General features: G+C 49.3%; 1 protein-coding gene across 1 annotated transcript in view; it reads right to left on the bottom strand.

Annotated features, from left to right (window-relative positions):
* LOC135507248 (LIM and calponin homology domains-containing protein 1-like) overlaps positions 1-22,800 on the bottom strand; it is a 114,150-nt gene extending 91,350 nt beyond the window's left edge. The window contains exons 1-4 of the mRNA XM_064926844.1: positions 22,419-22,800; positions 7,287-7,357; positions 7,077-7,146; positions 2,306-2,412 (exon numbers count right to left, since the gene is read on the bottom strand). Coding sequence (XP_064782916.1) covers positions 2,306-2,412; positions 7,077-7,146; positions 7,287-7,357; positions 22,419-22,517 — 347 coding nt within the window. The 5' untranslated portion in view covers positions 22,518-22,800. The remainder of the gene's footprint in view (positions 1-2,305; positions 2,413-7,076; positions 7,147-7,286; positions 7,358-22,418) is intronic.
* Between the last annotated feature and the right edge of the window lie 517 nt (positions 22,801-23,317).

A 23,317-nucleotide genomic window follows, 5' to 3' on the forward strand; every position in this document is an offset into this window, starting at 1 on the left:
CCGTGTTTAGCTTCACTAACTGGTTGTAAGTAAGATGACTAGAACGAGTTGACGAAGGCTGTTAGCTGGGTTGTAGTTGACCACAGTCACGTGGTTTCATCATGTCTTTGAGACGAAGGCTGTTAGCTGGGTTGTAGTTGACCACAGTCACGTGGGTTCATCGTGTCTTTGAGACGAAGGCTGTTAGCTGGGTTGTAGTTGACCACAGTCACGTGGTTTCATCATGTCTTTGAGACGAAGGCTGTTAGCTGGGTTGTAGTTGACCACAGTCACGTGGTTTCATCATGTCTTTGAGACGAAGGCTGTTGGCTGGGTTGGAGTTGACCACAGTCACGTGGGTTCATCGTGTCTTTGAGACGAAGGCTGTTAGCTGGGTTGGAGTTGACCACAGTCACGTGGGTTCACCATGTCTTTGAGACGAAGGCTGTTAGCTGGGTTGGAGTTGACCACAGTCACGTGGGTTCATCATGTTTTTGAGACGAAGGCTGTTAGCTGGGTTGGAGTTGACCACAGTCACGTGGGTTCATCGTGTCTTTGAGACGAAGGCTGTTAGCTGGGTTGGAGTTGACCACAGTCACGTGGGTTCACCATGTCTTTGAGACGAAGGCTGTTAGCTGGGTTGGAGTTGACCACAGTCACATGGTTTCATCATGTCTTTGAGACGAAGGCTGTTAGCTGGGTTGGAGTTGACCACAGTCACGTGGTTTCATCATGTCTTTGAGACGAAGGCTGTTAGCTGGGTTGGAGTTGACCACAGTCACGTGGTTTCATCATGTCTTTGAGACGAAGGCTGTTAGCTGGGTTGGAGTTGACCACAGTCACGTGGGTTCATCATGTCTTTGAGACGAAGGCTGTTAGCTGGGTTGGAGTTGACCACAGTCACGTGGGTTCACCATGTCTTTGAGACGAAGGCTGTTAGCTGGGTTGGAGTTGACCACAGTCACGTGGGTTCACCATGTCTTTGAGACGAAGGCTGTTAGCTGGGTTGGAGTTGACCACAGTCACGTGGTTTCACCATGTCTTTGAGACGAAGGCTGTTAGCTGGGTTGGAGTTGACCACAGTCACGTGGGTTCACCATGTGTTTGAGACGAAGGCTGTTAGCTGGGTTGGAGTTGACCACAGTCACGTGGGTTCACCATGTGTTTGAGACGAAGGCTGTTAGCTGGGTTGGAGTTGACCACAGTCACGTGGTTTCATCATGTCTTTGAATCACGTTGACTTGTATGTTTCGACTGGCTGAAAGCTCAGGCTGCCCTGGAACCAGGTCATGTGACCAAAGCTCTCGACAGAGACGGGTGTCTGTATCTCAACAGAGAAGTGTAGCCTTCCTGAGAAGGCTTGGTGGGACTGACATTAGCTGTCCTCCCCAGGTGCAGTTAATACAGGTAATGAGTGGAGAACAGGGGGGCTTCTTAAAGAAAAACTAACAGGTCTGTGAGAGCCAGAATTCTCGCCACTGTATATGTGAACAGTTTAGTTAAGTTTAGTTTTGTTCTTCCCATCTTGAGGAATTGGAAGATACTTTTATTTTGTGGAAATAGTATGGAGAGACAGCGAGTGATCAACTTGGTTCTTGCAAGACTCATCTGCTGAATCACCAGGCAACAAACAGAAGGAATGGGATAGGAGGACTTACAACCCAACAAGGACAACAACAAGAATTAGGACATCGATGAACACAAAAACCAACATGGGGAGGAAGAGGAGGGGTTTCTGAGGGATTTCTGGAGGATAGTTCAGGCCTTGATAGGGAGAGGAAGGGTTTCTGGAGGACAGTTCAGGCCTTGATAGGGAGAGGAGGGGTTTCTGGAGGACAGTTCAGGCCCTGATAGGGAGAGGAGGGGTTTCTGAGGGACAGTTCAGGCCCTGATAGGGAGAGGAGGGGTTTCTGGAGGATAGTTCAGGCCTTGATAGGGAGAGGAGGGGTTTCTGAGGGACAGTTCAGGCCTTGATAGGGAGGAGGGGTTTCTGGAGGACAGTTCAGGCCTTGATAGGGAGAGGAAGGGTTTCTGGAGGACAGTTCAGGCCTTGATAGGGAGAGGAGGGGTTTCTGGAGGACAGTTCAGGCCTTGATAGGGAGAGGAGGGGTTTCTGAGGGACAGTTCAGGCCTTGATAGGGAGAGGAGGGGTTTCTGGAGGACAGTTCAGGCCTTGATAGGGAGAGGAGGGGTTTCTGGAGGACAGTTCAGGCCTTGATAGGGAGAGGAGGGATTTCTGGAGGACAGTTCAGGCCTTGATAGGGGCCTAGTTATATACTGTGTATATTTATATATACGCACGCACACACGTTTCTCTCTCTCTAACCTGAGGTTGGCTTGTATGGAGGTGTCCTGAAGGTCTCCCGGATTAAACAGCTGGGAACCTTTCAGACCCAACTCCTCACAGCCTCTGAGGAACACTGACAGGTTGTCCTGGGGATGGGGGGAGGAGGGAGAGGAATGGGGAGGGGGGGGGAGGAGGAGGGAGAGGAATGGGGAGGGAGGGGGAGGGAGAAGGGAGAGGAATGGGGGGAGGAGGGAGAGGAATGGGGGGGAGGAGGGAGAGGAATGGGGGGGGAGGGAGAGGAATGGGGGGAGGAGAGGAATGGGGGGAGGGAGAGGAATGGGGGGAGGAGGGAGAGGAATGGGGGGGAGAGGAATGGGAAGGGAGGGGGAGGGAGGAGGGAGAGGAATGGGGGGAGGAGGGAGAGGAATGGGGGGGGAGGGAGAGGAATGGGGGGGGAGGGAGAGGAATGGGGGGGGAGGGAGGGAATGGAGGGAGGAGGGAGAGGAATGGAGGGAGGAGGGAGAGGAATGGGGGGGGGAGGGAGAGGCATGGGGGGAGGAGGGAGAGGCATGGGGAGGGAGGGGGGGGAGGAGGGAGAGGAATGGGGGGGAGGAGGGAGAGGAATGGGGGGGGGAGAGAGAGGAATGGGGGGAGGGAGAGGAATGGGAAGGGAGGGGGAGGGAGGGAGGGAGAGGAATGGGGGGAGGAGGGAGAGGAATGGGGGGGAGGGAGGGAGAGGAATGGGGGGGGAGGGAGAGGAATGGAGGGAGGAGGGAGAGGAATGGAGGGAGGAGGGAGAGGAATGGGGGGGGAGGGAGAGGCATGGGGGGAGGAGGGAGAGGCATGGGGAGGGAGGGGGAGGGAGGAGGGAGAGGAATGGGGGGAGGAGGGAGAGGAATGGGGGGAGGAGGGAGAGGAATGGGGGGAGGGAGAGGAATGGGGGGGGGGAGACGAATGGGGGGAGGGAGAGGAATGGGGGGAGGAGGGAGAGGAATGTGGAGGGAGGGGGAGGGAGGAGGGAGAGGAATGGGGGGAGGGAGAGGAATGGGGGGAGGAGGGAGAGGCATGGGAGGGAGGAGGGAGAGGCATGGGAGGGAGGGAGAGGAATGGGGGGAGGAGGGAGAGGAATGGGGGGAAGAGGGAGAGAAATGGGGAGGGAGGGGGAGAGGAGGGAGAGGAATGGGGGGAGGAGGGAGAGGAATGGGGGAGAGGAGGGAGAGGGATGGGAGGGGGGGGGAGGGAGAGTAATGGGGGGGGAGAGGAATGGGGGGAGAGGAATGGGGGAGAGGAGGGAGAGGAATGGGGGAGAGGAGGGAGAGGAATGGGGGGAGAGGAATGGGGAGGGAGGGGGAGGGAGGAGGGAGAGGAATGGGGGGAGGGAGAGGAATGGGGGGAGGAGGGAGAGGGAATGGGGGAGGAGGGAGAGGAATGGGGGGAGGAATGGGGAGGGAGGGAGGAGGGAGAGGAATGGGGGGGAAGAGGGAGAGGAATGGGGAGGGAGGGAGGAGGGAGAGGAATGGGGGGGAAGAGGGAGAGGAATGGGGGGAGGAGGGAGAGGAATGGGGGGAAGAGGGAGAGGAATGGGGAGGGAGGGAGGAAGGAAGAGGGAAAGAGAGTAGAGGTTTAGTTTATTAGTAGTATTGCAGTAGTAGTGTAGCAGTATAGAAGTAGTATTGTAGTAATATAGTAGTATAATACTGACCAGTCCAGCAATGGGCATAGGCAACACTATTAGTGTAGTATTAATGCAATATTAGTGCAGTATTAGTGCAGTATTAGTGCAGCATTAGCATAGTATTAGTGTAGTATTAGTGCAGTATTGGTGTAGTATTAGTGTAGCATTAGTGTAGCATTAGTGTAGTATTAGTGTAGTATTAGTGTGGTATTAGTGTGGTATTAGTGTAGTAGTAGTGTTGTATTAGTGTGGTATCAGTGTAGTACTAGTGTAGTAATAGTGTGGTATTAGTGTAGTACTAGTGTAGTATTAGTGTGGTATTAGTGTAGTAGTAGTGTTGTATTCGTGTGGTATCAGTGTAGTACTAGTGTAGTATTAGTGTAGTACTAGTGTAGTATTAGTGTGGTATTAGTGTAGTACTAGTGTAGTATTAGTGTGGTATTCGTGTAGTACTAGTGTAGTATTAGTGTAGTACTAGTGTAATATTAGTGTGGTATTAGTGTAGTACTAGTGTAGTATTAGCGAGGTATTAGTGCAGTACTAGTGTAGTATTAGCGAGGTATTAGTGCAGTATTAGTGCAGTATTAGTGTAGTATTAGTGCAGTATTCGTGCAGCATTAGTGTAGTATTAGTACAGTATTAGTGCAGTATTAGTGTAGTCTAGTGTAGCATTAGTGTAGTAGTGGTGTAGAATTAGTGTAGCATTAGTGTAGCATTAGTGTAGTATTAGTGTAGTATTAGTGTGGTATTAGTGTAGTAGTAGTGTTGTATTCGTGTGGTATCAGTGTAGTACTAGTGTAGTATTAGTGTAGTACTAGTGTAGTATTAGTGTGGTATTAGTGTAGTACTAGTGTAGTATTAGTGTGGTATTAGTGTAGTACTAGTGTAGTATTAGTGTAGTACTAGTGTAATATTAGTGTGGTATTAGTGTAGTACTAGTGTAGTATTAGCGAGGTATTAGTGCAGTACTAGTGTAGTATTAGCGAGGTATTAGTGCAGTATTAGTGCAGTATTAGTGCAGTATTAGTGTAGTATTAGTGCAGTATTCGTGCAGCATTAGTGTAGTATTAGTACAGTATTAGTGCAGTATTAGTGCAGTATTAGTGTAGTATTAGTGCAGTATTCGTGCAGCATTAGTGTAGTATTAGTACAGTATTAGTGCAGTATTAGTGTAGTCTAGTGTAGCATTAGTGTAGTATTAGTGCAGTATTCGTGCAGCATTAGTGTAGTATTAGTACAGTATTAGTGCAGTATTAGTGTAGTCTAGTGTAGCATTAGTGTAGTATTAGTGCAGTATTAGTGCAGTATTAGTGTAGTCTAGTGTAGCATTAGTGTAGTATTAGTGCAGTATTAGTGCAGTATTAGTGTAGTCTAGTGTAGCATTAGTGTAGTATTAGTGCAGTATTAGTGTAGTATTAGTGTAGTCTAGTGTAGCATTAGTGTAGTATTAGTGCAGTATTAGTGCATTATTAGTGTAGTCTAGTGTAGCATTAGTGTAGTATTAGTGTAGTATTAGTGTAGTATTAGTGCAGTATTCGTGCAGCATTAGTGTAGTCTAGTGTAGCATTAGTGTAGTATTAGTGCAGCATTAGTGTAGTATTAGTGCAGTATTCGTGCAGCATTAGTGTAGTATTAGTACAGTATTAGTGCAGTATTAGTGTAGTCTAGTGTAGCATTAGTGTAGTATTAGTACAGTATTAGTGCAGTATTAGTGTAGTCTAGTGTAGCATTAGTGTAGTATTGGTGCAGTATTCGTGCAGTATTAGTGTAGTATTAGTACAGTATTAGTGCAGTATTAGTGTAGTCTAGTGTAGCATTAGTGTAGTATTAGTACAGTATTAGTGCAGTATTAGTGTAGTCTAGTGTAGCATTAGTGTAGTATTGGTGCAGTATTCGTGCAGCATTAGTGTAGTATTAGTGCAGTATTAGTGCAGTATTAGTGTAGTCTAGTGTAGCATTAGTGTAGTATTAGTGCAGTATTAGTGCAGTATTAGTGTAGTCTAGTGTAGCATTAGTGTAGTATTAGTGCAGTATTAGTGCAGTATTAGTGTAGTCTAGTGTAGCATTAGTGTAGTATTAGTGCAGTATTAGTGCAGTATTAGTGTAGTCTAGTGTAGCATTAGTGTAGTATTAGTGCAGTATTAGTGCAGTATTAGTGTAGTCTAGTGTAGCATTAGTGTAGTATTAGTGCAGTATTAGTGCAGTATTAGTGTAGTCTAGTGTAGCATTAGTGTAGTATTGGTGCAGTATTCGTGCAGCATTAGTGTAGTATTAGTGCAGTATTAGTGCAGTATTAGTGTAGTCTAGTGTAGCATTAGTGTAGTATTGGTGCAGTATTAGTGCAGCATTAGTGTAGTATTAGTGTAGTCTAGTGCAGCATTAGTGTAGTATTAGTGCAGTATTAGTGCAGTATTAGTGTAGTCTAGTGTAGCATTAGTGTAGTATTGGTGCAGTATTCGTGCAGCATTAGTGTAGTATTAGTGCAGTATTAGTGCAGTATTAGTGTAGTATTAGTACAGTATTAGTGTAGTATTAGTGTAGCATTAGTGCAGTATTAGTGCAGTATTAGTGTAGTCTAGTGTAGCATTAGTGTAGTATTGGTGCAGTATTAGTGCAGCATTAGTGTAGTATTAGTGCAGTATTAGTGCAGTATTAGTGTAGTCTAGTGTAGCATTAGTGTAGTATTGGTGCAGTATTAGTGCAGTATTAGTGTAGTCTAGTGTAGCATTAGTGTAGTATTGGTGCAGTATTAGTGCAGTATTAGTGCAGTATTAGTGTAGTCTAGTGTAGCATTAGTGTAGTATTAGTGCAGTATTAGTGCAGTATTAGTGTAGTCTAGTGTAGTATTAGTGTAGTATTGGTGCAGTAGCCTGGTTCCTCTCTACCCAGTACAGCCTAGTTATTGGTTAGGTAACATTAGTATAGTACCAGAAGACTGGCCACTCTTCATAGCCTGGTTCCTCTCTAGGTTTGTTCTTAGGTCCCTGCCTTTCTAGGGAGTTTTTCCTAGCCACCGTGCCTCTACATCTGCATTGCTTGCTGTTTGGAGTTTTAGGCTGGGTTTCTGTACAGCACTTTGTGACATCGGCTGATGTGGAAAGGTGTTTCTAAACCATTTGATTTAGTGGTACTGACCAGTCCAGCGATGGGCGAGGGGAGTCTGTTGATTTTCTGGACCAAACCTGGTCTGATGGAACAGAGTAACCTGGAAGAGACACACAGACAAATACTTCACTACACTCAGTGTGTGTGTGTGTGTGTGTGTGTGTGTTTGTTTCATGAGAGACAGTGGAACAGCAGAGGATTGTGGGGATTTCAAAGGCGGAAGTGAGGTCACAGACTCACTCGCAGAGCAGGATCCCGTTCTCCAGGCCGCTCCGGAAGTCCTTCTCACCGAAACCTTTTCCCGTCACCTCCTGGGGAGAACACACATCATCACGGTTCTATAGAGGTTCTAACCAGGTTATAAAAAGGTTCTAAAGAGGTTCTAGCCAGGTTCTAAATAACCTGGCTAACCTGGCTTAATAACCTGGCTTAATAACCCCAGTCTACCAACGATAACTATTCTCCTGACTCAACATCAGATTAATAACCCAGTCTACCAACGATAGACACTATTCTACTGACTCAACATCCAACGATAGACACTATTCTCCTGACTCAACATCCAACGATAGACACTATTCTCCTGACTCAACATCCAACGATAGACACTATTCTCCTGACTCAACATCCAACGATAGACACTATTCTCCTGACTCAACATCCAATGATAGACACTATTCTACTGACTCAACATCCAACGATAGACACTATTCTCCTGACTCAACATCAGATTATTAACCCAGTCTACCAACGATAGACACTATTCTCCTGACTCAACATCCAACGATAGACACTATTCTACTGACTCAACATCCAACGATAGACACTATTCTACTGACTCAACATCAGGTTATTAACCCAGTTAATCCAGAACCTGGATCTGTAGTGACGCCTCAACACTGCGATGCGGTACCTTAGAAAAACACACACACACACACACACACACACACACAAACACACACACACACACACACACAAACACACACACACACACACACACAAACACACACACACACACACACGCCAGAGGTATATCTGTTCTAGAACACACGTCAGAGGTATCTCTGTTCTAGAACACACATTTCTATGTGGCCACTGTGCCATGCAGGGGGCGGGGCCTCAAGGAGACAAACTAACCTGAAAGGCTACTGCTGTTATGTTTCCTTGGACACCAATGTCACACACACACAGACACACGAAAGAGAGGCAGCCTTACCAGTCATAAATAACTTGAGAATTAAGAAGAGAGAGACAGAAAGAGAGACAGATTGAGAGAGACAGGTGGAGAGAGAGATCTGATCCTGGAATATACCAGATCTGAGGTCATCTGTCTTTGGCCTAATGAGCAGGAACCTGGACATCACCAAAGAAATCAGTAATACAGACATTGTCATCCTACAAGAAACCTGGTATAGAGGAGATGGACCCACTGGTTGTCCTCTAGGTTACAGAGAGCTGGTCGTCCCATCCACCACACTACCAGGTGGGTGGTATAGAGGAGATGGACCCACTGGTTGTCCTCTAGGTTACAGAGAGCTGGTCGTCCCATCCACCACACTACCAGGTGGGTGGTATAGAGGAGATGGACCCACTGGTTGTCCTCTAGGTTACAGAGAGCTGGTAGTCCCATCCACCACACTACCAGGTGGGTGGTATAGAGGAGATGGACCCACTGGTTGTCCTCTAGGTTACAGAGAGCTGGTAGTCCCATCCACCACACTACCAGGTGGGTGGTATAGAGGAGATGGACCCACTGGTTGTCCTCTAGGTTACAGAGAGCTGGTAGTCCCATCCACCACACTACCAGGTGGGTGGTATAGAGGAGATGGACCCACTGGTTGACCTCTAGGTTACAGAGAGCTGGTAGTCCCATCCACCACACTACCAGGTGGGTGGTATAGAGGAGATGGACCCACTGGTTGTCCTCTAGGTTACAGAGAGCTGGTAGTCCCATCCACCACACTACCAGGTGGGTGGTATAGAGGAGATGGACCCACTGGTTGTCCTCTAGGTTACAGAGAGCTGGTCGTCCCATCCACCACACTACCAGGTGGGTGGTATAGAGGAGATGGACCCACTGGTTGTCCTCTAGGTTACAGAGAGCTGGTAGTCCCATCCACCAAACTACCAGGTGGGTGGTATAGAGGAGATGGACCCACTGGTTGTCCTCTAGGTTACAGAGAACTGGTAGTCCCATCCACCAAACTACCAGGTGGGTGGTATAGAGGAGATGGACCCACTGGTTACCCTCTAGGTTACAGAGAGCTGGTAGTCCCATCCACCAAACTACCAGGTGGGTGGTATAGAGGAGACGGACCCACTGGTTGTCTTCTAGGTTACAGAGAGCTGGTAGTCCCATCCACCAAACTACCAGGTGGGTGGTATAGAGGAGAGGAACCCACTGGTTGTCCTCTAGGTTACAGAGAGCTGGTAGTCCCATCCACCAAACTACCAGGTGGGTGGTATAGAGGAGACGGACCCACTGGTTGTCTTCTAGGTTACAGAGAGCTGGTAGTCCCATCCACCACACTACCAGGTGGGTGGTATAGAGGAGAGGAACCCACTGGTTGTCCTCTAGGTTACAGAGAGCTGGTAGTCCCATCCACCAAACTACCAGGTGGGTGGTATAGAGGAGATGGACCCACTGGTTGTCCTCTAGGTTACAGAGAGCTGGTAGTCCCATCCACCAAACTACCAGGTGGGTGGTATAGAGGAGATGGACCCACTGGTTGTCCTCTAGGTTACAGAGAGCTGGTAGTCCCATCCACCAAACTACCAGGTGGGTGGTATAGAGGAGATGGACCCACTGGTTGTCCTCTAGGTTACAGAGAGCTGGTAGTCCCATCCACCAAACTACCAGGTGGGTGGTATAGAGGAGATGGACCCACTGGTTGTCCTCTAGGTTACAGAGAGCTGGTAGTCCCATCCACCACACTACCAGGTGGGTGGTATAGAGGAGACGGACCAACTGGTTGTCCTCTAGGTTACAGAGAGCTGGTAGTCCCATCCACCACACTACCAGGTGGGTGGTATAGAGGAGATGGACCCACTGGTTACCCTCTAGGTTACAGAGAGCTGGTAGTCCCATCCACCACACTACCAGGTGGGTGGTATAGAGGAGATGGACCCACTGGTTGACCTCTAGGTTACAGAGAGCTGGTAGTCCCATCCACCACACTACCAGGTGGGTGGTATAGAGGAGACGGACCCACTGGTTACCCTCTAGGTTACAGAGAGCTGGTAGTCCCATCCACCACACTACCAGGTGGGTGGTATAGAGGAGACGAACCCACTGGTTGTCCTCTAAGTTACAGAGAGCTGGAAGTCCCATCCACCACACTACCAGGTGGGTGGTATAGAGGAGATGGACCCACTGGTTGCCCTGGTAACAGAGAGCTGGTAGTCCCATCCACCACATTACCAGGTGGGTGGTATAGAGGAGACAGACCCACTGGTTGTCCTCTAGGTTACAGAGAGCTGGTAGTCCCATCCACCACACTACCAGGTGGGTGGTATAGAGGAGACAGACCCACTGGTTGCCCTCTAGGTTACAGAGAGCTGGTAGTCCCATCCACCACACTACCAGGTGGGTGGTATAGAGGAGACAGACCCACTGGTTATCCTCTAGGTTACAGAGAGCTGGTAGTCCCATCCACCACACTACCAGGTGGGTGGTATAGAGGAGATGGACCCACTGGTTGCCCTCTAGGTTACAGAGAGCTGGTAGTCCCATCCACCACACTACCAGGTGGGTGGTATAGACGAGATGGACCCACTGGTTGCCCTCTAGGTTACAGAGAGCTGGTAGTCCCATCCACCACACTACCAGGTGGGTGGTATAGAGGAGATGGGACCCACTGGTTGTCTTCTAGGTTACAGAGAGCTGGTAGTCCCATCCACCAAACTACCAGGTGGGTGGTATAGAGGAGACGGACCCACTGGTTGTCTTCTAGGTTACAGAGAGCTGGTAGTCCCATCCACCAAACTACCAGGTGGGTGGTATAGAGGTGACGGACCCACTGGTTGTCTTCTAGGTTACAGAGAGCTGGTAGTCCCATCCACCAAACTACCAGGTGGGTGGTATAGAGGAGAGGAACCCACTGGTTGTCCTCTAGGTTACAGAGAGCTGGTAGTCCCATCCACCAAACTACCAGGTGGGTGGTATAGAGGAGACGGACCCACTGGTTGTCTTCTAGGTTACAGAGAGCTGGTAGTCCCATCCACCACACTACCAGGTGGGTGGTATAGAGGAGAGGAACCCACTGGTTGTCCTCTAGGTTACAGAGAGCTGGTAGTCCCATCCACCAAACTACCAGGTGGGTGGTATAGAGGAGATGGACCCACTGGTTGTCCTCTAGGTTACAGAGAGCTGGTAGTCCCATCCACCAAACTACCAGGTGGGTGGTATAGAGGAGATGGACCCACTGGTTGTCCTCTAGGTTACAGAGAGCTGGTAGTCCCATCCACCAAACTACCAGGTGGGTGGTATAGAGGAGATGGACCCACTGGTTGTCCTCTAGGTTACAGAGAGCTGGTAGTCCCATCCACCAAACTACCAGGTGGGTGGTATAGAGGAGATGGACCCACTGGTTGTCCTCTAGGTTACAGAGAGCTGGTAGTCCCATCCACCACACTACCAGGTGGGTGGTATAGAGGAGATGGACCCACTGGTTACCCTCTAGGTTACAGAGAGCTGGTAGTCCCATCCACCACACTACCAGGTGGGTGGTATAGAGGAGATGGACCCACTGGTTGACCTCTAGGTTACAGAGAGCTGGTAGTCCCATCCACCACACTACCAGGTGGGTGGTATAGAGGAGACGGACCCACTGGTTACCCTCTAGGTTACAGAGAGCTGGTAGTCCCATCCACCACACTACCAGGTGGGTGGTATAGAGGAGACGAACCCACTGGTTGTCCTCTAAGTTACAGAGAGCTGGTAGTCCCATCCACCACACTACCAGGTGGGTGGTATAGAGGAGACGGACCCACTGGTTGCCCTGGTAACAGAGAGCTGGTAGTCCCATCCACCACATTACCAGGTGGGTGGTATAGAGCAGACCGAACCCACTGGTTGTCCTCTAGGTTACAGAGAGCTGGTAGTCCCATCCACCACACTACCAGGTGGGTGGTATAGAGGAGATGGACCCACTGGTTGTCCTCTAGGTTACAGAGAGCTGGTAGTCCCATCCACCACACTACCAGGTGGGTGGTATAGAGGAGATTGACCCACTGGTTGACCTCTAGGTTACAGAGAGCTGGTAGTCCCATCCACCACACTACCAGGTGGGTGGTATAGAGGAGATGGACCCACTGGTTACCCTCTAGGTTACAGAGAGCTGGTAGTCCCATCCACCACACTACCAGGTGGGTGGTATAGAGGAGATGGACCCACTGGTTATCCTCTAGGTTACAGAGAGCTGGTAGTCCCATCCACCACACTACCAGGTGGGTGGTATAGAGGAGATGGACCCACTGGTTGACCTCTAGGTTACAGAGAGCTGGTAGTCCCATCCACCACACAACCAGGTGGGTGGTATAGAGGAGATGGACCCACTGGTTGACCTCTAGGTTACAGAGAGCTGGTAGTCCCATCCACCACACTACCAGGTGGGTGGTATAGAGGAGATGGACCCATTGGTTGTCCTCTAGGTTACAGAGAGCTGGTAGTCCCATCCACCACACTACCAGGTGGGTGGTATAGAGGAGATGGACCCACTGGTTGCCCTCTAGGTTACAGAGAGCTGGTAGTCCCATCCACCACACTACCAGGTGGGTGGTATAGAGGAGATGGACCCACTGGTTGTCCTCTAGGTTACAGAGTGCTGGTAGTCCCATCCACCACACTACCAGGTGGGTGGTATAGAGGAGATGGACCCACTGGTTGTCCTCTAGGTTACAGAGAGCTGGTAGTCCCATCCACCACACTACCAGGTGGGTGGTATAGAGGAGATGGACCCACTGGTTGCCCTCTAGGTTACAGAGAGCTGGTAGTCCCATCCACCACACTACCAGGTGGGTGGTATAGAGGAGTTGGACCCACTGGTTGTCCTCTCGGTTACAGAGAGCTGGTAGTCCCATCCACCACACTACCAGGTGGGTGGTATAGAGGAGATGGACCCACTGGTTGTCCTCTAGGTTACAGAGAGCTGGTAGTCCCATCCACCACACTACCAGGTGGGTGGTATAGAGGAGATGGACCCACTGGTTGTCCTCTAGGTTACAGAGAGCTGGTAGTCCCATCCACCACACTACCAGGTGGGTGGTATAGAGGAGATGGACCCACTGGTTGTCCTCTAGGTTACAGAGAGCTGGTCGTCCCATCCACCACACTACCAGGTGGGTGGTATAGAGGAGACAGACCCACTGGTTGCCCTCTAGGTTACAGAGAGCTGGTAGTCCCATCCACCACACTACCAGGTGGGTGGTATAGAGGAGATGGACCCACTGGTTGTCCTCTAGGTTACAGAGAGCTGGTAGTCCCATCCACCACACTACCAGGTGGGTGGTATAGAGGAGACGGACCCACTGGTTGTCCTCTAGGTTACAGAGAGCTGGTAGTCCCATCCACCACACTACCAGGTGGGTGGTATAGAGGAGACAGACCCACTGGTTGTCCTCTAGGTTACAGAGAGCTGGTAGTCCCATCCACCACACTACCAGGTGGGTGGTATAGAGGAGATGGACCCACTGGTTACCCTCTAGGTTACAGAGAGCTGGTAGTCCCATCCACCACACTACCAGGTGGGTGGTATAGAGGAGACAGACCCATTGGTTGTCCTCTAGGTTACAGAGAGCTGGTAGTCCCATCCACCACACTACCAGGTGGGTGGTATAGAGGAGACGGACCCACTGGTTGTCCTCTAGGTTACAGAGAGCTGGTAGTCCCATCCACCACACTACCAGGTGGGTGGTATAGAGGAGATGGACCCACTGGTTGCCCTCTAGGTTACAGAGAGCTGGTAGTCCCATCCACCACACTACCAGGTGGGTGGTATAGAGGAGATGGACCCACTGGTTGTCCTCTAGGTTACAGAGAGCTGGTAGTCCCATCCACCACACTACCAGGTGGGTGGTATAGAGGAGATGGACCCACTGGTTACCCTCTAGGTTACAGAGAGCTGGTAGTCCCATCCACCACACTACCAGGTGGGTGGTATAGAGGAGATGGACCCACTGGTTGTCCTCTAGGTTACAGAGAGCTGGTAGTCCCATCCACCACACTACCAGGTGGGTGGTATAGAGCAGACCGAACCCACTGGTTGTCCTCTAGGTTACAGAGAGCTGGTAGTCCCATCCACCACACTACCAGGTGGGTGGTATAGAGGAGATGGACCCACTGGTTGTCCTCTAGGTTACAGAGAGCTGGTAGTCCCATCCACCACACTACCAGGTGGGTGGTATAGAGGAGATTGACCCACTGGTTGACCTCTAGGTTACAGAGAGCTGGTAGTCCCATCCACCACACTACCAGGTGGGTGGTATAGAGGAGATGGACCCACTGGTTACCCTCTAGGTTACAGAGAGCTGGTAGTCCCATCCACCACACTACCAGGTGGGTGGTATAGAGGAGATGGACCCACTGGTTATCCTCTAGGTTACAGAGAGCTGGTAGTCCCATCCACCACACTACCAGGTGGGTGGTATAGAGGAGATGGACCCACTGGTTGACCTCTAGGTTACAGAGAGCTGGTAGTCCCATCCACCACACAACCAGGTGGGTGGTATAGAGGAGATGGACCCACTGGTTGACCTCTAGGTTACAGAGAGCTGGTAGTCCCATCCACCACACTACCAGGTGGGTGGTATAGAGGAGATGGACCCATTGGTTGTCCTCTAGGTTACAGAGAGCTGGTAGTCCCATCCACCACACTACCAGGTGGGTGGTATAGAGGAGATGGACCCACTGGTTGCCCTCTAGGTTACAGAGAGCTGGTAGTCCCATCCACCACACTACCAGGTGGGTGGTATAGAGGAGATGGACCCACTGGTTGTCCTCTAGGTTACAGAGTGCTGGTAGTCCCATCCACCACACTACCAGGTGGGTGGTATAGAGGAGATGGACCCACTGGTTGTCCTCTAGGTTACAGAGAGCTGGTAGTCCCATCCACCACACTACCAGGTGGGTGGTATAGAGGAGATGGACCCACTGGTTGTCCTCTAGGTTACAGAGAGCTGGTAGTCCCATCCACCACACTACCAGGTGGGTGGTATAGAGGAGTTGGACCCACTGGTTGTCCTCTCGGTTACAGAGAGCTGGTAGTCCCATCCACCACACTACCAGGTGGGTGGTATAGAGGAGATGGACCCACTGGTTGTCCTCTAGGTTACAGAGAGCTGGTAGTCCCATCCACCACACTACCAGGTGGGTGGTATAGAGGAGATGGACCCACTGGTTGTCCTCTAGGTTACAGAGAGCTGGTAGTCCCATCCACCACACTACCAGGTGGGTGGTATAGAGGAGATGGACCCACTGGTTGTCCTCTAGGTTACAGAGAGCTGGTCGTCCCATCCACCACACTACCAGGTGGGTGGTATAGAGGAGACAGACCCACTGGATGCCCTCTAGGTTACAGAGAGCTGGTAGTCCCATCCACCACACTACCAGGTGGGTGGTATAGAGGAGATGGACCCACTGGTTGTCCTCTAGGTTACAGAGAGCTGGTAGTCCCATCCACCACACTACCAGGTGGGTGGTATAGAGGAGACGGACCCACTGGCTGTCCTCTAGGTTACAGAGAGCTGGTAGTCCCATCCACCACACTACCAGGTGGGTGGTATAGAGGAGACAGACCCACTGGTTGTCCTCTAGGTTACAGAGAGCTGGTAGTCCCATCCACCACACTACCAGGTGGGTGGTATAGAGGAGATGGACCCACTGGTTACCCTCTAGGTTACAGAGAGCTGGTAGTCCCATCCACCACACTACCAGGTGGGTGGTATAGAGGAGACAGACCCATTGGTTGTCCTCTAGGTTACAGAGAGCTGGTAGTCCCATCCACCACACTACCAGGTGGGTGGTATAGAGGAGACGGACCCACTGGTTGTCCTCTAGGTTACAGAGAGCTGGTAGTCCCATCCACCACACTACCAGGTGGGTGGTATAGAGGAGATGGACCCACTTGTTGTCCTCTCGGTTACAGAGAGCTGGTAGTCCCATCCACCACACTACCAGGTGGGTGGTATAGAGGAGATGGACCCACTGGTTGTCCTCTAGGTTACAGAGAGCTGGTAGTCCCATCCACCACACTACCAGGTGGGTGGTATAGAGGAGATGGACCCACTGGTTGACCTCTAGGTTACAGAGAGCTGGTAGTCCCATCCACCACACTACCAGGTGGGTGGTATAGAGGAGATGGACCCACTGGTTGTCCTCTTGGTTACAGAGAGCTGTTAGTCCCATCCACCACACTACCAGGTGGGTGGTATAGAGGAGATGGACCCACTGGTTGTCCTCTAGGTTACAGAGAGCTGTTAGTCCCATCCACCACACTACCAGGTGGGTGGTATAGAGGAGATGGACCCACTGGTTGTCCTCTAGGTTACAGAGAGCTGGTAGTCCCATCCACCACTCTACCAGGTGGGTGGTATAGAGGAGACGGACCCACTGGTTGCCCTCTAGGTTACAGAGAGCTGGTAGTCCCATCCACCACACTACCAGGTGGGTGGTATAGAGGAGATGGACCCACTGGTTGTCCTCTCGGTTACAGAGAGCTGGTAGTCCCATCCACCACACTACCAGGTGGGTGGTATAGAGGAGATGGACCCACTGGTTGTCCTCTAGGTTACAGCGAGCTGGTAGTCCCATCCACCACACTACCAGGTGGGTGGTATAGAGGAGATGGACCCACTGGTTGACCTCTAGGTTACAGAGAGCTGGTAGTCCCATCCACCACACTACCAGGTGGGTGGTGGTATAGGGAGATGGACCCACTGGTTGTCCTCTAGGTTACAGAGAGCTGGTAGTCCCATCCACCACACTACCAGGTGGGTGGTATAGAGGAGATGGACCCACTGGTTGTCCTCTAGGTTACAGAGAGCTGGTAGTCCCATCCACCACACTACCAGGTGGGTGGTATAGAGGAGATGGACCCACTGGTTGCCCTCTAGGTTACAGAGAGCTGGTAGTCCCATCCACCACACTACCAGGTGGGTGGTATAGAGGAGATGGACCCACTGGTTGTCCTCTAGGTTACAGAGAGCTGGTAGTCCCATCCACCACACTACCAGGTGGGTGGTATAGAGGAGATGGACCCACTGGTTGCCCTCTAGGTTACAGAGAGCTGGTAGTCCCATCCACCACACTACCAGGTGGGTGGTATAGAGGAGATGGACCCACTGGTTGTCCTCTAGGTTACAGAGAGCTGGTAGTCCCATCCACCACACTACCAGGTGGGTGGTATAGAGGAGATGGACCCACTGGTTGTCCTCTAGGTTACAGAGAGCTGGTAGTCCCATCCACCACACTACCAGGTGGGTGGTATAGAGGAGATGGACCCACTGGTTGCCCTCTAGGTTACAGAGAGCTGGTAGTCCCATCCACCACACTACCAGGTGGGTGGTATAGAGGAGATGGACCCACTGGTTGTCCTCTAGGTTACAGAGAGCTGGTAGTCCCATCCACCACACTACCAGGTGGGTGGTATAGAGGAGATGGACCAACTGGTTGTCCTCTAGGTTACAGAGAGCTGGTAGTCCCATCCACCACACTACCAGGTGGGTGGTATAGAGGAGATGGACCCACTGGTTGCCCTCTAGGTTACAGAGAGCTGGTAGTCCCATCCACCACACTACCAGGTGGGTGGTATAGAGGAGATGGACCCACTGGTTGTCCTCTAGGTTACAGAGAGCTGGTAGTCCCATCCACCACACTACCAGGTGGGTGGTATAGAGGAGATGGACCCACTGGTTGTCCTCTAGGTTACAGAGAGCTGGTAGTCCCATCCACCACACTACCAGGTGGGTGATATAGAGGAGATGGACCCACTGGTTGTCCTCTAGGTTACAGAGAGCTGGTAGTCCCATCCACCACACTACCAGGTGTGAAACAGGGAAGAGACTCAGGGGGTATAATAATTTAGTATTGAGCAGACCTAACCCACTCTATTAAATTAGTCAAAACAGGATCTAAACAGCTCTAAATTAAAAAGGAAATGATCCCAACAGAGATAAATGTCCTCCTGTGTGCTACCTACAGTTGAAGTCAGAAGTTTACATTCACTTAGTTTGGAGTCATTAAAACTCCATTTTCAACCACTCCACACATTTCTTGTTAACAAACTATAGTTTTGGCAAGTCGGTTTGGACATCTACTTTGTGCATGACACAAGTCATTTTTCCAACAATTGTTTACAGACAGATTATTTCACTTATAATTCACTGTATCACAATTCCAGTGGGTCAGAAGTTTACATACACTAAGTTTACTCTGCCTTGAAACAGCATGGAAAAGTCCAGAAAATGATTTCATGCCTTTAGAAGCTTCCGATAGGCTAATTGACATAATTTGAGTCAATTGGAGGTGTACCTGTGGATGTATTTAAAGGCCTTCAAACTCAGTGCCTCTTTGCTTGACATCATGGGACAATCAAAAGAAATCAACCAAGACCTCAGAAAATAAATTGTAGACCTTGACAAGTCTGGTTCATCCTTGGGAGCAATTTCCAAACGCCTGAAGGTACCACGTTCATCTGTACAAACAATAGTACGCAAGTATAAGCACCATGGGACCACGCAGCCGTCATACCGCTCAGGAAGGAGACGCACGCGTTCTGTCTCCTAGAGATGAAGATACTTTGGTGCAAAAAGTGCAAATCAATCCCAGAACAACAGCAAAGGACCTTGTGAAGATGCTGGAGGAAACAGGTACAAAAGTATCTATATCCACAGTAAAACAAGTCCTATATCAACATAACCAGAAAGGCCGCTCGGCAAGGAAGAAGCCACTGCTCCAAAACCGCCATAAAAAAGACAGACTACGGTTTGCAACTGCACATGGGGACGAAGATCGTACTTTTTGAGAAATGTCCTCTGGTCTGATGAATCAAAAATAGAACTGTTTGGCCATAATGACCATTGTTATGTTTGGAGGAAATAGGAGGAGACTTACAAGCCGAAGATCACCATCCCAACCGTGAAGCACGGGGGTGCCAGCATCATGTTGTAGGGGTGCTTTGCTGCAGGAGGGACTGGTGCACTTCACAAAATAGATGGCATCATGAGGTAGGAAAATTATATAGCAACATCTCAAGACATCAGTCAGGAAGTTAAAGCTTGGTCGCATTTAAAAAAAAATGTTTATTTTATTTCACCTTTATTTAACCAGGTAGGCTAGTTGAGAACAAGTTCTCATTTACAACTGTGACCTGGCCAAGATAAAGCATAGCAATTCGACACATACCACAACACAGAGTTACACATGGAATAAACAAAACATACAGTCAATAATACAGTAGAACAAAAGAAAACAAAAAGTCTATATACAGTGAGTGCAAATGAGGTAAGTTAAGGAAATAAATAGGCCATGGTGGCGAAGTAATTACAATATAGCAATTAAACACTGGAATGGTAGATCGGCAGAAGATGAATGTGCAGGTAGAGATACTGGGGTGCAAAGGAGCAAAATAAATAAATTAATACCCGTAAGGGGATGAGGTAGGTGGATAGATGGGCTGTTTACAGATAGGCTAAGTACAGGTGCAGTGATCTGTAAAATGCTCTGACAGCTGGTGCTTAAAGCTAGTGAGGGAGATGTGAGTCTCCAGCTTCAGAGATTTTTGCAATTCGTTCCAGTCATGGGCAGCAGAGAACTGGAAGGAAAGACAACCAAAGGAGGAATTGGCTTTGGGGGTGACCAGTGAGATATACCTGCTGGAGCACGTGCTACGAGTGGGTTTGACGACGAGTATGAAGCGAGGACCAACCAATGAGAGCGTACAGGTCGCAGTGGTGAGTAGTATATGGGACTTTGGTGACAAAACGGATGTCACTGTAATAGACTGCATCCAGTTTGCTGAGTAGAGTGTTGGAGGCTATTTTATAGATGACATCAACCGAAGTCGAGGATCGGTAGGATGGTCAGTTTTACGAGGGTATGTTTGGCAGCATGAGTGAAGGATGCTTTGTTGCGATATAGGAAGATTCTAGTTTTTATTTTGGATTGGAGATGCTTAATGTGAGTCTGGAAGGAGAGTTTACAGTCTAACCAGACACCCAGGTATTTGTAGTTGTCCACGTATTCTAAGTCAGAGCCGTCCAGAGTAGTGATGCTGGATGGGCGGGCAGGTGCGGGCAGCGATCAGTTGAAGAGAATACATTTAGTTTTACTTGCGTTTAAGAGCAGTTGGAGGCCACGTAAGGAGAGTTGTATGTCATTGAAGCTTGCCTGGAGGGTTGTTAACACAGTGTCCAAAGACGGGCCAGAAGTATACAGAATGGTGTTGTCTGCGTAGAGGTGGATCAGAGACTCACCAGCAGCAAGAGCGACATTATTGATGTATACAGAAAAGAGAGTCGGCCCGAGAATTGAACCCTGTGGCACACCCATAGAGACTGTCAGAGGTCCAGACAACATGCCCTCCGATTTGACACACTGAACTCTATCAGAGAAGTAGTTGGTGAACCAGACGAAGCAGTCATTTGAGAAACCAAGGCTGTCGAGTCTGCCGATGAGGATGTGGTGATTGACAGTGGTGATGTGGTGATTGAGTCGAAAGCCTTGGCCAGATCAATGAATACGGCTGCACAGTAATGTCTCTTATCGATGGCGGTTATGATATCGTTTAGAAACTTGAGCCTAATTTCGAAGGCCCAAATGGACAATGACCCCAAGAATACTTCCAAAGTTGTGGCAAAACGGCTTAAAGACAACAAAGTCAAGGTATTTGAGTGGCCATCACAAAGCCCTGACCTCAATCCCATAGAAAATGTATGGGCAGAACTGAAAAAGCGTGTGTGAGCAAGGAGGCCTACAAACCTGACTCGGTTACACCAGCTCTATCAGGAGGAATGGGCCAAAATTCACCCAACTTATTGTGGGAAGCTTATGGAAAGCTACCTGAAATGTTTGACCCAAGTTTTAAAAAATTAAAGACAATGCTACCAAATACTAATTGAGTGTATGTAAACTTCTGACCCACTGGGAATGTGATGAAAGAAATAAAAGCTGAAATAAATCATTCTCTCTACTATTCTGACATTTCACATTCTTAAAATAAAGTGGTGATCCTAACTGACCTAAGAAAGATAATTTTTACTTGGACTAAATGTCAGGAATTGGGAAAAACAGAGTTTAAATGTATTTGGCTAAGGTGTGTGTGTGTGAAGGTGGTGATTGACAAGATACCAAAGATACCATCATCATCCTCATGATCTCTGGTTGAGACAGGAAGTGTTGAACTAGCTGACTTCACTCAGTCGCTGTCCACCAATCAGATGGTGGAAAACAGGTTACCATGTAGATCTACTCATAATAACAAGACCCACCCCCTCGACACACACAGAAGTCACTGAAACGACATGATTGATTGTAAACATCACAGAGAGAGCCATGTGCGTGAATACTAGTCCACATTTTCACTGCCATGGCTACCATCCGGAATCTCCTGGCTCTCGCCTGCGGGAGGCGGGGTTCTGGTGCATGCGCTCAGGGGGAACGGGTTTCTCTCTCCAGGTGTCTTCAGACAAACCAAACATGGCCACCGAGAGGAACGGAGAGATACTATTCTAGTAAGTTCCATCCCTTACTAGATAATATTCTCTTAGTTTCACTCAAACACACACACACACACACACACACACACACACACACACACACACTTCATCACGCAGCAGTAATGTCCCACATTGTGCCTTCTAGTCAAGTTGTAACCGGACACCCTGCCAGACAACAGGTGACAGGGCAACAGTACATTTATAGGCTATCCCCTCAGTCCCAGGTCTCCAGTCCAGAACCCCTACTACTACATTTATAGTAATAGTCCAGAACCCCCTTTATAACCCCCTACCCAGGTGTAATATAACATTTATAACCCCCTACTGTAATATAACATTTATAACCCCTACTGTAATATAACATTTATAACCCCAGTGTCTAGAACCCCCTACTGTAATATAACATTTATAACCCCGGTCTCCAGAACCCCCAACTGTAATATAACATTTATAACCCCCTACTGTAATATAACATTTATAACCCCCTACTGTAATATAACATTTATAACCCCATACTGTAATATAACCCCCTACTGTAATATAACATTTATAACCCCGGTCTCCAGAACCCCCTACTGTAATATAACATTTATAACCCCCTACTGTAATATAACATTTATAACCCTGGTAATAACCCGTTTATATACACAGACATCTCACCTCGATCCACTTCTGCGCCTCTCTGAATGCAGGCTCGGGATGTCTCAGTTCGTCCAGGGGAACGTGAGGTTCCTCGCGCTCAGTCCCGGTGCTGGCCATCTCTGATAACGGCTTCAGTAGGCTATGGTGCGTTCGTGGGGTTTAAATATCCTTTCTCCGTTAAGAAAAGCTCGGCAATGTCGTCCCTTAATTCCTACCGGACAGCTGGGCTTGTTATTCCACCGGTTTAGGCTCACGGAGGGCCCGTATCTGTTATATCCGTTATTCTACCAGGATTCTCCGTAACTCGGCGTGAGCGTCTCCCGGTTGGGCTGTAGAGGAAAATTATCTATCGTGACTCCCCACACTGCAACACGAACCAACCGGACACTAAAAATAACCTCCAACCGGCCAGGCGCGAGACAGACGCCAAGCAGCCGGTCCTGGTGCCCGCAGGACGGGGAGGATAGAAGAATGTTGGAGGGGGGGGGGTTGGGGCGGTGTGTGTATTTTACAAACGGTGGCGTTATAATCCCGGTCAGCTGGCGAGACAACGTGACGCTGCTGCCACCGAGCGCCAGAGAAGCAGAAAGGTCGCGTTGATTCACCGCATCTGTAACCACGGCAACGCGCTGCCGCACGGTGTCTAACCACGGCGACGCGCTGCCGCACCGCGTCTGTGACCACGGCGACGCGCTCCCAGCTCTGATCTGGATAAATTCCGTCCGACGACCACAGCGATAACTTTGGACTTCTGTTATTTAATGAGGTTTTTTTTTCAACATGTTTTATTTTTACAGATTCATTCATATAAATACAAATGTTTTCACATCAAAACATGGGTTCATTATTAGGCTACTTAACATGATTTACATAGTTAACTATGTCCATGGAAGTTTTTTTAGAGTCCAAATTTCTTT

Source organism: Oncorhynchus masou, chromosome 20, assembly GCF_036934945.1.
Source record: "Oncorhynchus masou masou isolate Uvic2021 chromosome 20, UVic_Omas_1.1, whole genome shotgun sequence".
Taxonomy (NCBI): Eukaryota; Metazoa; Chordata; class Actinopteri; order Salmoniformes; family Salmonidae; genus Oncorhynchus; species Oncorhynchus masou.